The 14,858-nt window shown below is 39.4% G+C and overlaps 1 protein-coding gene across 5 annotated transcripts in view; it reads left to right on the plus strand.

Annotated features, from left to right (window-relative positions):
- Positions 1 to 14,858, plus strand: part of ST3GAL3 (ST3 beta-galactoside alpha-2,3-sialyltransferase 3) — a 173,430-nt gene that overhangs the window by 63,686 nt on the left and 94,886 nt on the right. For all 5 annotated transcript variants that reach the window (XM_054286318.1, XM_054286317.1, XM_054286320.1 and 2 more), the window contains one exon: positions 3,252 to 3,344. In XM_054286318.1, coding sequence (XP_054142293.1) covers positions 3,252 to 3,344 — 93 coding nt within the window. The remainder of the gene's footprint in view (positions 1 to 3,251; positions 3,345 to 14,858) is intronic.

A 14,858-nucleotide genomic window follows, 5' to 3' on the forward strand; every position in this document is an offset into this window, starting at 1 on the left:
TAAGTGTCACTATGCTTCTGGCTGGCTGACTTATCAGGATGGCCTTGGAGTCCAGGCTCAGTAATGGGGCTAGTGAGATGAAGCTATTACTAGCTTCTAAAGCACTAAGAAAGTAAAAGTGTTTGGTTTTCCCGTTTGGAAATAAAAGCATTGTCAAAGAGGCACCAATATATGCAGCAGTGTAGTAGATACATTGTCATCAAATACAGAGGAGATGTTCATTTGTAGACTTGAGTTCTGTGCAGTCCTTTTATTACAGAACCACATAGCTACAAACACAGTGTGATTTTTCAAAGTTGAATTTGTTTGAAAGATGTGTAGTACTCTATGGGATGCTTCATGCAGGATGTTTTACACCCTGATTTGTGGAACACTGCTCTCTGCAAGATTTGTGGATCTCACAGGGAAAAATACCAGCAAAGCAAATGTGTGTATCTAAAATGAAGTCAAATTGGATAGCTTCATCTGGTAGCAGAATGGTAAACAGCAAGGCTGCACCCAGCCCTACTCTAACTTTGCTCTGGGTTACACCTACTAGGAGCTTATCATTACGAGCATGTTGGCACTGACAGTATGCAGTGCCTATTTCAAAGAGATTGAACAAATAAAACATGTCCCTAGATGGATTTAAAATGTAGAGTGCCCCTTTCTAGTTTTCTGTAGCTTGGTGACTCAAAATGCGGCACCGAGAAAGGAGATGAGCAAATGTTGAATGATATGAGATGGCAGCTATGGTTGGCTTAGAGAACTGTTCTGCCTCTGGCACTTTGGATCATGAACTTCATCACATCCAAGAAATGTTAACAGCTCGGCCTGGGGGCTTTAGCAGCTCTGGGAGTCTTTGTGGGTTTGTACTGACAGCTCCCCTCCATCAGTATGCAGCGATTGGCATGCGGGGGGCTCACATGCAGGAGGGTCCCAGCCTGCTATTCTTGTGCAGAAACACCATGATGGGCATCTGAGTGACGTTTTAATTTGATAATGAAAGCACCATTAAATCAGAAAAGAGAAAAATGCCTGTGTTTGTGGCTCAAGATATTTTGTGTGACCACTGAGATCATTTGAGACAGGCCTGCTGTTGAAATAGTTATACAAGTTTGCCAGCAATGACTCACTACTGTGGTGGCTACAGATAAATTCCAGTTACTTTCTACTTGTTTTTGGAGATTTTGGTATTAGGGGTTTCTGTACTTTGCCTAAAGATGAAAATTCTAGCAAGCTTAGATTCAGTTGAAAAAAGTTAAAATTTCCCCCATTTCTTCATATCTGAAATGCTTCAACAAGCTGTGTTCAATACATCCTGCTGTGCCTTTTGTCTGTGTCAGAAGGGGATACAATATACCTTTTGTTTTGTCAGTCCTTCATGTACCTATTTATAAAGAGATCCTGACTGGCATAAGAATGCAAATAATTTTGGATACTCATTTCTCAGATGTTTTCTCATCTCTCTCATTTAAAGAAATGTATTATGATATCCCATCCTCACCTATGGAAACCAAACTCACCGATTTGGGTTGTGCTAGATGATGTTACACCTCTCTTTCTCTCCATGTCTATATCATATATTTAGAGATATCTATACTTTATTGTAAATAATTGGCAGTGTAAATGGCTAAATGTATTGTTCTTCCATCCTACAGATGAGGATTTTGGTGGTAAAATACGGCATATTTGGACCACAACCATGCAGGATATCTGTGGCAGAATTCAATAGGATCTGTGTTCTTAAGCTTTTTATGGTGCTTTTTAGCTTAAAAGATCTTACAAAATTAAATACTTACAATGACTATTGATCTTCTCTTGGTTCTTTTCCCTTCCAGCTGCTGAAGGTTTAGATTTTTATTCAGCAGAAATAGATTTTATTCTTTAAGAGCCACAGAGGTTCTGTATGTATGTATATATGCAGAATTGCAGGGGTTCTGTATACAGAGAGACCATTCCCCTACGGTTTAGGAGCTATATAAGGTTTTGTACTCTATGCAGCTAATTGTAAAATTAATTGTCCATCTATTGTCCATCCATTTGGAAGGGGCTACTGGCCTCTTGAGAGGTAATGCAAGACCAATATAAGAAAAATAGTTACTATCAGTTCAGCATGGAGTTATTGTCCTTCCTATATGTAATTTTGAAACTCTGAATTCACATTCATTGCAGATAGTAGTAGTTTGCTGGTTAAGTGATAATGATGATGCCTGGGAAAGAACAATGATTGGGATAATAACAGACTCTTCAGAACTGATTTTGTGGTTCTACTCTGTGGGGCTGCATTGTCATCTTCATTTGAGTGTTACTGTTGAACTGGAGGAAGAAACCTTTCATTACTTGCCTGTTGCTGATAATGATGCAGCAAGAACAGTGTTATTGATGAGTCTTTGCAGCTTCCACTGAATGTTGAGCGTGGAACTGTAAATGCTTTTTTGGTTGTTCTTTGAAGGAATATTAACAATCCTCATATTGTGACTGACACTAAGATATCTAATGTTACTTTGAAAGCGCAAGTGAATTAATGACCCTTGTAATGCTTTAATGAAATGGATGAACGTAAAAATTTTGCAGGTGATGAATAGGGGACACAAAATTAAAGGTTTTTTTCACGTAACTTAGTAGACCTATGGTAAATGCATGTGCTGGACTGAAATATCTTTGAGTTGCTACTCTTGTTTCTGTACAGAAACTGAATGAAGAAACATCCATATATTCTAAATTTGGCCAAAGAGTCACTAGCCAAGCTGAATTAAGACACTTCAACAAAGCAGCAGCAATGTCATCTGTTCCAAATCCTGAAATCACTCATCCCTTAATGATACCCTGCCAATACTGCTTGAAGCTTTGTTTCAAATTCCTGAAACTATCTTCAAGTAATCTTCTAAATAATACTTTTCTATAATTTTAACTTCGATCATAACTTAGAAAAATAGCCAAAGCAAGGTGCTGTTTATGTCTTTTTTCCTTTTGAAAGGTGTAAGTCTAAAATGATTATTGATATTTTTCTTCCATAAACTTTACCTTGCTAGCTATGAAAATCTTTCAGCAAAACTAGTGGTTTAGTGGTATTTCAGATATCTCTACCTCTCTGCTTTTTTTGTTGTTCTTCTGTGATGCCATAGTGCAACAAATAAATAATGGTTTGTGTTTGCAATTACTCCCTGTGGCTCTTTTCTGCAAAGCTGTGAGGAGAAAAATTACTTGGATGATTGCAAAAACTAGTTCATAGCCAGGAGAGTCCTGATTCTGTACCTGTTTTTTCACAGGCCTCCAGAACTAGCATCAAAGTATGCCAATTTCTCTGAGGGAATGTGCAAGCCAGGCTATGCATCAGCGCTCATGACTGTCATCTTCCCAAAGTAAGTAATCACTGTGGGAGTTTTTCCCCACTTCCCCCGATGACTTCTCATTCTTCAAGGTGGGTGATAGGCAGAGCTTGTCTTGAAAAGTGTCATTGCTCTGTCTCTTGATTAGTTCATGGACAGACCAGTGCTGAAATTCTTGAGAGTTTGAGTGGTCAGTGGCAATGGCTTAGTTGACTTCAGTCTGACGAGGGCTTTGCTCAAAGAGTAGAGACTCCTGGGTGCTGAGTGATGGAACAAATTATGTTTTCAGTGCATGATACAAATGTGTGGTCAGGCTCACTGCTAGTGCCAGGTGATGCAATGCTTGGGGAGCTTTGGTCATGATTAAGTTATCTGGAGTAGATAGCAAAGTGTGATGTTTTGTTGTGGTTGATTTTGTGTTTTTTGTTCCTGGGAGAACAGGGTGAAGCATCCCTCAGGTGCCTGGAGTTTATAGAATTGCTGGGAGACAGTTCAGAAGATAGATTGGCAGAAACATTAATCTGTTGAGGTTCAAGCATTTCAGTTTGGTGCATTGAATGGAAAATTTGACCAAGCAGTTTGACCATTGTACAAGCTTCTTGTTCACGTGGAAGAGATGCTTTAGTGCAGTGATCTCTTTGGCAAAAGAGATTGTGGACTTCTTAACATAACTGGCAGTTTTCCAAAAGAGATATTTAATTTCTTTTGAGGAGGGAATTTCTATGACCTGTGCATTTAAATGTTAGGTTGAGTGATCATGGCCTTCAAGCCAATCCTGGAACTGGTGGTGTCTTCTGTCTTTGTTTTTGTTGACAAGCATGGTGACTGGAAGCTTTTTTAAAATAAAAAAATACATCTGACGTTGCCTTGTAACCAGTAGATACTAGAGACATGCCTTAAAAACAAAACAAAACACTGAAGTTCTCCATCACCAGTGTAAACCAAACAATTATCAGTATTATCTTCTGTGAGAATTTTGGAACTCTGGGTAGAGTATAAATACTAGAACTGAAAGTGAGTGCTTTTAAATCTGTGTTTGTGTACATGCTAAATGTAAATAGTAGAGAGTAGAATGAACTCATTATTACAAAACTATTAATCTTATTTTAATTTTTAAAATACTTTGGCTTTGAGAAGGAGCTTTTTAGCCTCCTAGAAGCTGAAGTGATATTTATTCTCTCCCTCAGCAGCTGCTAGCAGATCTCTGTTCAGTCACCTCCCAGTAGATGACTGCATTGAACTAATTCCTTGCAAAGAGGTACAAACATGTCTCTAGTCGAAGGAAATGTTCATACATTGAAAAATTGTATTGACAATTTTAAAGACAGCATGGACCTTAAAACTTGACTAATGTTGCCTTTTTTTCCTGTGATGTCTTTGATTTCTTTACAAATTGAATTCAGTGTTGGACATTTAATTATTTTGCCCAGTTCTGCTGTAAGGATGACTGACCAGTAGTTCTGAAAGAAAAATCAAGCTGCACTTAAAATTCCTTCTCCTCTGCAACTTTCCTTGTACTCAGAGAACTATGAAAGTTAATATTACCAAGCCAGGTATTCAATATATTTAGTACTCTTAAAGCCAAATTATCATGCCTGTTCATTTAAAGATTGGAGCTGCATGATTTGTTTTATTCTAGCTTCTGTTTTCAGTTGATTGTGTCATTAGGAAACCATCATCTCTCCAACTGACGTTTTTTAGGCGCGGTCTTTGTGGTAAAATGTGTGTTTTTGTTGGGTGTTTTTAATATTTGGATAAAGTTGGTTTGGCTGTTTTCAAGCATGAATGAAATGAATAAATGTTTTCCCATTTTAAGGTTCCTGATTTTAAGTGCAATTTTAAATGTGAATAGGCACAATATGGTGGAAATAGTTGAAATAGAATAAATGTTTCTCAGAGGATGTAGCTGTTCTTGATGCTTTTTTACTGGTAAAAATGAGAATTCAGACTTTAGCAAGCATAAGCAAGTGCTGGATGGATTAAAGAGCAATGGCCTGAGAAATACCAAAATGTGGTTGATGGTAAAGAAAGACTAAGCATTTGTTTGTTTGCTTGTTTGCTTTAATGAGGTCCTCAGTTGATCAGTTCTCATTCTAGCAATGCTTTATCCCTTCATCAATAATCCTATCTGGAAAAAATCCTAGGTTGTGAGTACTAAATAAAGGGTCAGTTATTTCTAAAGAACAATCTGGATTGCCTGATTTAAATGGCCACAGTCCAACAAAATATATGTTAATATATCCTCCATGAAATAAAACATCTGGGAGGACCAAATACAGATTTTACCTTCAAGATAGAAAAAAAATCCTCTATCTTGGAAACAGGCAGAGAAATCTTCATGTCATCTTAACAAAATACCATTTCTTAAGTGCTATTTCATATGTGCACAAAAAAAGTTGAGAATTTTGTGTGAAACACTGACTTAAAATTAAAATACAGAACCTCACAGTCCAAGATTTCTAGACTACTGTGTCCAGTTTCAATGGTAAAGTGTGAGAAGGGAGAGGAAATAAGAGATGGAAGAAAAGCCACAAAAATGAACAACGACTTGCTTAAACAGTAAAATAAACAAGACTCCTAGAAATAAGTCATCTTTCTGAAGCAGAAGTTGCATCCAAATGAGGAGAATAGGAAAGAGCATTAACTTTGGCAAGTTAAATATAAACCATAATGAGGTAGAGCAAAAAAAATGTTGAGGAACAACTTTGTAGAGACTTTAAAAAAATAATAAAGCTTTTTGTCTAGCTGTCAAAGGCAGAGAGCCTGTCAGAGATCCCGATGAGCTGATAGAGGTTCCTAATATTACATGTGAGCTGAGGGAAAGTAAAGCTGGTGCAGAGAAGTTATTTGCATTGCTATTCACTGCAGAACAGTTCCCATGTGGACCCTTCATTTCCAGGGGACAGGCTGGGGGAATGTGACAGAAGCTTGACGTTTTGGAGTGAATTCCAACACAAAGAATTGCTAGGAAAAGTTCTCACTTTGTGAGGAGCTCGGTGTTGATGTTGCCGAGTTACATACGGTTGTGTGTAATCATTGCTTAAATTGGCCTTAGAATGGAGGAATGAAAAGCAGTAAACGTGCTGGGCTTTTCAAGAAGGGTCTGGGGGGTTCTTTGGGCAAGTGGAAGCTAAGAGCAAGCCTGGTTTCTGTATCAGGCTCCTCTTAGAACCTAAAATTAAAGAATAGCATTAGTGTTTGTTCACAGATAGAGAGGAGACAAGTTGGCTTCTGCAGCAGGAGCTTCTACCCTGTAAATCTGCTTGTGTTTCAATGACTGGATCAGCATTTGATAAAGGTGATTTAACTAATACAATACATCTGGATTTCTTTAAAAAACCCATAATACATGCATAAAAAAAACCCCAAGCAAACAAACCCATGCCCAAAAAACCAAAACTAACCAAATAGTTGCTGTTTGAAAGATTTTTTGGCAAGTTAAACTGGTGTAATGCTGTGCTGATTAGATAGTGACTAGGCAAATAGTGAAAACTGTATGGAAAAGATAAGAAGATTGGACAGTACAGGGATGTTACTCCTGGCGTCTTATGGAAGAAAGTGTGCTGGGATCTCTGGTGTTCTAAGTGCTCATGAACTACCTGGAATGGAGGATGAATAATGAAGCACTAACACATTTTTCCAGGTGGTAAGACCAAAAGCTGACTGTGAGCAATGTCAAAGGGATCTCACAGTGGTAAGTGGTGGGGCAAGAAAATGGCAGCCCAAATTCAGTTCTGATAGAGATAAAATGGTGTTTGTGGAGAAGACTGATCTGATAGTTTGAGGTGTGTGGTGGACTTAGTTGTGCCTTAGTTTTACTCTGTGAAGCAGAGCAAGCAGAGGGTGTTCACAAGCCTGTATAATGTAGTGAGTGATGTGGTTTGACAAGATTTGGAGATATTAAATGCAAATATTGTGCTCTGGGTTTAAAATAAATAAAGGTAAGTGCTATTTCATGTTATTTCCGATTACATTTTTCTGCAAATGGCTCCATAGTGGGCAAAAGATTTTTTAAAGTATATTTTATGTACTTAAAGTACATAACTCTCTAAGTTACATCCTAAATGGATGTTGAGGGCAGCATGTGGCTTGGTGTAGTCCCTTTTTCTTAGGCTTTTTACTGAAGTGTTGTCCCATGGACTCAGACATCAGGTGTTGGACAAAACGGATGGCTGTTCTAATCCCTTGTGCCCATGCCTTTATTTTCTGGGTTTTTTAATGATAGCAGAGTGACTTAGCTTCAGAAAAACATGCTGTAATCTGAGTCACGACAGTGGCTCCACACCAAGAGAAGTGGGTGCATGATCCCAGAACTGCATCTCAGTGTAAGGTCAGGCCAGCTGGGCTCCTGCTCACTGTAAATGAAGGAGCTGTCTAGTTTCTCACTTTCCAGGACAATGAGATTCTGCCTCTTGCAAATCTCTCAACAGCAGATAATGACTCAAAGTGCCTGAAGTGAAGTTACTGGTTTCAGAATGATACAAAGGAAATGGCAAGTGTGTTTGGTAGAATGGCATCAGTAGGTCGGTGAATTAGACTACTGTGTTCAGTGAATTACACTATTTTAGTTGGTCTGAGGTCACCTACGAGTCTGGAGTTAATGCTTTGACCTTTTTGTAGAAGGCACTAACTTGTATTTGCAGTGGTAACACTGCAGTCTCCTGCGTGTCTGGCCTTGCTGTGGAAACGATGCTGCCTGTGTACAGCTCTTTCTATGCCCTATTCTTTATCAAATGAGAAAAGAGATCTCTGCCCACAGTTTGTGGCTGACATGCCAGCCTGGGACAGTTCAGCTACTCAATACTCAGCTGCAATTTTCCAACCACAAGCTCTTGTAATTTGGCAGCTAATACTAAAAATTAGAGGAGGCGGTAAATAGAGAGGGAATGTCTGCAGCCTGCAGACTTGTGTATCTGTGTGTGGTAGGGGAACATGGCAAAGAATTATTTAAAGAGTATCTGAAAGTATTTCAGAGTAAGGGAGAAAGGAGAGGTTCAATACACAACAAATCTGTTGGTGTTGTGACCAAAATAGTGAATTTATGATTTGTGATTCAGATACATAAGACTGTTTTTGCACCAAGGATAAGATTGTAAGCATTTTCTAGTCAACTGGTGCTAAGAAATAGCCTTATATGAATCACAAACCTTTTAAAGTCACTTCAGATATAAAATCAGTCTGATTTGTTTGATTATTCTGGTTTGAACTTCTATTGATTAGCAATTGGTATTTTCTTTACAGTTATATTTTTCCCCCTCTTATTTTTCAATACTGTAGCCTGCTCATCACTCAGACAATAAACAGCTCTCCTGTAAAGTCTTCTGGGTTTATATTTTCATGCTGAATTGCTTCTTTGTACATAAAGTTCAAAAATTTTAAAGCTTTCATATCAGCAGAGAGTGCATGACACGGATTTATGCCAGCCACAGAAATTTCAGTGGCTTTCTCTGAAGTCATTCTTCTGTGGGTTTTTTTTCTGATGTTTAGTTCCCCCTTGATTTTGTAGGTCACAGACTCATGTGCCTTTCTCCACTTCCACAGGCTGGGGGAGTATAGATAGGGGAGCACCAGAAGTCCATTCTTTAGAGTGTAGCCTCCTGTCTCCTTCACATCAGAGCTTGGTAAAATTTCTTTGCCGTTTCTTTCTTACAGATATGGTTTTGCAGTTTTTATGCTTTAAGGAAAAAACCTCCATTTTTATATGCAAATGGGGGATAGGGACTTTGGGTGGAAATGGAGCTTCAGCAAGGGCTTTAGTAGGAGTCAGGATAATTTAAAAATGTGGTCCCCTGATCCTAAGTATTTCCACATTCATTTCCATATCTCCTTTCAGGAAGCTGTGCTTCTTATAACAGGCACACAATAGCATCTGTCCATCCCACACGTTTCTGCTTTGTTGTTTAGATATTCAGAAAAAAATATTTCAGAAAGAGAATTTTTTAACCCTCTGCTTGGAATTGACTTTCTGCATGTCTGACTGTCTCCATGCCTCATGAATTACTGCCATACCCAGCATGGGCTTGTACTGAAGTGACAGGACACCAGCTCAGTGCTTAGGGGCTGTCAGTACAGGTGATGGCTGCTTCCTCTGTGATTAACTATTTAAGGAGAGCAGAGGAAGGCGAAGGATGGCAGCTTCATGTGGCTCCTGAGAGCTCCTGAAGAAATAGGCTGGATAATTAATGTGCCACTGAGGATTGCTACAGAGATTCAAAACTGTTGCCTGACTGTAGTGTGGGGCATCTGCTGCATAGCTTGGGGTCTTCTCAGGTGCAGTGGACAGTATCTCTTAATATTTTACAATATATAAAATTGTGTGTGTGTGTATGTATATATATACATATATATATATATATATATATATATATATATATATATATGCTGAATTAGTAATTGTAGTTATTGATAGTAGGGGTTTTTTTACTTCTAAGTTTAAATATAATGTGCATCTCATTTTGAAATACACTGAGCTGGTTCATTTTGTTAATGTGAGCTGTGAAAGCAGCTCATGTTCAACGAAGAGTACACACATCTCAAGACTTCCACTGAAGTCAGGATCCCTGTGTCAGACACTGCTGTGAGAGTTTTCTGCTTTCCTTCAAAACAGGATTGATGCTGCTCTGGGAATGGGGAGTACTCTAATCCCTGTCCTTTCTTTCAACCTCTTGTTCTGTGCCTGTACATTCATTTAGGAATAGTGTGTGATGGTGACAGAGATGGTTTCAGAGCTCACAGTTACATTTGGAGTCCCAGTAACTGCTGTAATCACAGCTCTGGAAGGACCTTCCTAGGTGCCAGTGCCCAAAAGGGTGTTTAGGGAAGCTGATCTGCTGACCTGGAATCTTCATCACACCTCCAACCTGTCACCACATCAAAGACTAAGAAAATATCATTGTTGCATTATTGAGGTTTGAATTTGAAGGGACAAGTTCATGCAGGTGTATTTTCTGATAGGCAGCACTGAACATCATCCATTTCCTTCATTTTAGTGGTTAACTGTGGCTGAAAGGGTTCAAGACTCACAGGAGGGGAAAGGAAGGGTGAAAGAGAAGTTGTTGGTGCCCTGGTCACTTGAGCTGTCAGGGTTTTCCATTTGTCCAAGCTCCAGGCTGTTAAAAGCCTGCCTGTGCCATGCCAGGGGATTGAAGCCTGCTGCTGCTCACCCTTACCTCCTGTCACCTCCTTGTTCTGTGTTTTGTAAATCCTAGGCTAAACAAACATGCAAGCCAAAACACACACCCTCTCAAATCGCTTCTGGTGTCTGGGTAGCACCTCCCCACGCAGAGCTCTGTGGCTTTTCCAGCAACACATCTTCCCATGCAGTCAGCTGCTGTTCCACTACCACTGCTGGCAAAGGCAATATTTTGTGCTTTCCTACCTTTCTTTCCTTGTGAATTTTATGAAGTGGTGCCTTTTTTCTCCTTTATATGTTGGTTCTGGAAAAACTTTCTCAGCTTTTTCACCTCTGCAGTTAGTGTGTCAGGTATTATATATAATTTGAAAGCAGCTTCTAAGAGGATGATTTCAAAAAGTATGTATTAGTGTCGATTTTGAGTTGGGGTCAGAGTATACAACAGATAAAATTCCCATGTTTGTTTTATTGTCATGGACTCATTTGAGATATTTAAATCTCTCATACTTCGGCCTAAAGGTGACAGGTATGTTATCTCACTAAATATTTTTGCAGAGGCTGGCTCTAGTGAATATACAGCACAGTCTGCTAAGAGATGTTTGCTTTCAATGTTCAAACTAGGATTGTTGTCTAAGCTCTTGGTGCTATTTATAGCTGGGCCAATTGGATTGCCCTTTACAACACCCTGACTGCTTCAGTCCCTTGCACCTGCCTTGTCTGTAGGAGGAAGCTGGGATTAAGGAGCAGCATTTGTTCACTCATGTCCAGAGTGTTGCAAACCTCTGGTACTGAAGTGGTGGTAGCTAAAGCTTTGTTTTAAGTGTGGTCATTTAACTTAATTTCTCTGTGGCAGATTCCCTACGTTCATTTTTTATTGTAGAGAACAGTGCTTGGGAACGTAATTCCAGAGAGGAGCAGATGAATCCTGACACATAACTTCACTGCTAGCTCTGAAATTCATGCAATGGTTGACCAGCTGGAGCTCAAAACACTTTGTACTTTAAAACAAAATTCAATGGCAGCAGCTCATTGCCTCACTGCTGGTGATGCACATGCTGCTGCAGTCAGGTTGAAGTAGACATGGCATAATGTAAGAGTAGATGTAAAAAAAAAAGAGGAAGAAAAGGAAAAGGCTCTGGTTTTGTTTCTGCATCCCTAAGGAGTTCGTGCTGCTTCATCACCTGAGTGAGCAGAGCTGCCTGTGCACAGTGCAATGAACTGGGTAAGTAAAGTAATCCTTAGAGCTGAACATGAGTTTTCCCTCCCCCATCACCTACTCATTTAGTGCAAGATTATTTTAAATCCAGACCAGTTCACTGATTCAGTTTATGGAGTTTCCATATCATTATACAAACCCTGCCAAGGGTGCAGCCTGAGAATTGAAGAGCTGAGGTGATGGCACTGCAAAAGCTCTGGGCACCAGGACAGGGGTGGGGGAGCTGATGCTCAGGAGACAGAAGTATGGTTTCACCTTCAGTTCATGTAGGTTGTTCTTTCTATCCCATGTTGAATTTTTAATTTTTAACCAAATGTGTATTGTTATACATGCAATTCCCACGTGCTGATCATGACAGTAGATTCTGTATCAGAGCCAATTTTGGTGCTAAAATCTTTCATGTTTGACCTCTCTCAAGAGTTTAAAATGAAGTAGGTGAATCCATGTGATGTGCAGGCTTTGTGACTGAAAAGTATGTCTTCAGAGTCTTTTTCGTGACTTTGGAACTAAGTGAGACTATAAAATGAAAGCTGGAACATGGACACAGGGACTTTACTGAGTATGTGCCTTTCTGGCTTCAAAAATGATGCAGAGCATATGTGTTCTTGCTTTAATATGAGTACCCTGCATCATATGTTAGAGTGGGAACAGGACAGGTTTGGTTGTTTTGAGGGTGGCTTTTTTTTTTTTTTTTTTTTTTTTTGCTTGTTGTTTTGAGTAATCTTGAAGTTATTTTAAATTGTGGACTGTTAACAAAAAAAAAAAAAATGGAAGGAGAGCTTTGAAATGTACAAATAAATAACCATATTTGCGTGAGCATGTAAGATTGTAATAGAAGCAATAAACTTAATTTGTGCTACCAAATGAGCATATTTTATTGTGCATGTGTGTTTGGGCTCTGCTGCTGTGGCCCATCTGCTCTTAAAGCTATACCAGCAAGAATGTTTGACTTCCAGGAAAATCTTGAAAATCTTGCAGGAAAGATTGCCTGAGGTTCTAAATCCATCTGAATGAAGGAAAATATCAGTGAGCATGGAATGCAAGATATGAAAAATATCAGTGAGCTTGAAGGTTAATCTGTAATATCACTGTGATTTCTGTATACAAGCCTTACCTTCTTCTCTCTTCCTCACATTCCCATAAGAAATTGTTTTTATCTTTTTTGATTAAAACTCTGACTTTGCCTTTCTGAAAGTCCATATTTATTGGTTCAGGCATCATCTCCCCAGAGCCCCAACAAGTTCCTTGGTATCTTGAGACTCTGTGTCACTGGTGATTTCCTCTTGCTGTAGAAAAGTGTGCAGGTTCCCTCAAAGTTTTCTGAATTGTACTCCAGAGTGGATAATTGTTCCTTCTGAACTCCCTACTGGTGGCTTTCATCACATTTCCTATCTTTGGGTAGATTTCAAGTCAAATTATTTTCCTCTTCTATCTTTCCCTCTCCTCTATTACTGCTCACTTTGTTCTATTATTGAAACATTTCAGGAGTGTCAGTGCATGCAAGTGCTGTCACTGAGCCAGTGTACTTTGGCTAAGAATAAGGATGAAAAGGCAGCCTGATAATTTATGCAAGATTATTAGACCAAATTAGAAACAGTCTGGGGAACCCTCCAACTCTACGTTAGGCAAACGAAGGTAAAAACTGCAAAGATTATAAATTCTCTTTGTAACAATTTGAAAAGTCACTTGAGAACATTGTTCAGATAATGTTGTAGAAAGTCTGGCTCCACCACAGAGAGAACAGCAAAAACTCTTTGGCAACTATTTTCTTGCTACCTTTACTACAATTCTGAGCTGAGTCTGTAAATGAATTGCTAAATACTATCAAAGCAGTGCTGTAACTGTTGCAGTAGTGCCAGGATCACAACAACTTGGTGAAGTTCCTGTAGTTTCCCAAGTTTGCCCAACCCAACACACACGTAATGCTGGAAACCAGGGCAAGGGCATTGCCACACACTGCAGTGGGATAGCAGATTTCACTTGTATTGCACACTGTGGGTTCTTATTCTGCTTCTGTCTTGCAAAATTCTGGAGATTCATGCATTCAGTAAAAGTTGTTTCCTTTTTGTGTAATCTGCTGTACATTTAAGAATGATCACATCCTTTTTCTCCTGTAGCACTTTGAGTTACTTGCACAGGAATTTCCTTTGTGCAAGTCAGGGCTGTAGCTTACTCCAGTGTCCAGCCTGAAAATGAGGAAAACTGTGTCCAGCTTTCTGGAGAAATGTTTAATTGTGATTCCTCTGAAACTCACTGCATCTGCCATGCTAACTTGCTCTTCTTTCAAGCATAAATAACTGATGTAAACTTCAGGATTATGCAAGTTTCAAGTAACATGCCTTGTACAGTTCTTGGAAAAGAGAAAAGAAGATTTGAGGTTTATATGGTTTCCCCTTTCTAAACTGATATTTGTGTCACACCAATTTTAGCATGTCTTATCTGTTTATTAGCTGTGCTAGCCTAGGTTCATGTTCACACCGGTGATATCAGTATGATAAAGAGATTGCTGAGAAGTTAGTTAATTTATCTTGGAACTAAACAGATCAAAACATGTGCGACATTCTGAGGGATCTTGGAACACCTGAAACCAGAAGAATATATAACTCTGCCAGTGCACAAAACCACAATGATTTTACTCCTAGATGAAAAGGTCTGAGCATGTGATTTACTTGGGGCTTGCCTCTGTTAGTAAGAGTCAGTCTCTGGTACTTTTAATGGAAGGTGATGCTCTGTTAGCCACCAGAAATGTTTGTTTCTGGGCTTGGATATTTTTTTTTAAGCTGTTTGTGACCCAGTGAGTTTCCCTGTCCCTGGAGCCATCCCTGGGCTCCATGATGTGCTGTCCTGGGCTGGCCTCAGCATGAGCAAGTCCATAGGATGGCAGCTGTTGTGGTGGGAGAGTCTTGCCTCCAGTTTGGAAAGAAAACACCAGCTTTGGAGTGGCCTCAGGGATGTTCAAAGCCACACCAGCTGCTCCACCAGGCAGTGAATTAGGGATGAGTAGCACAGCATCTATCTGTCCTGGGAGTTGTGTTTATGTTTTAACAATTTGTTTGTAAACGTGTAACCTCATGCATGGATACAGTATACAGCTCCAGGCAGTCTTAGTGTAACCTGTGGCAAAACAAGCAGCTTCTCAGAGCCAGTGGTGGCCAGCTTTTTTTGCTTTTGATTTGTTTCTTAAACAGTGTCTGTGGGG

This window comes from Melozone crissalis, unplaced genomic scaffold, assembly GCF_028551555.1.
Source record: "Melozone crissalis strain CALT ecotype California unplaced genomic scaffold, PUWL_Pcris_2 ptg000045l_1, whole genome shotgun sequence".
In the NCBI taxonomy this organism is placed as follows: domain Eukaryota; kingdom Metazoa; phylum Chordata; class Aves; order Passeriformes; family Passerellidae; genus Melozone; species Melozone crissalis.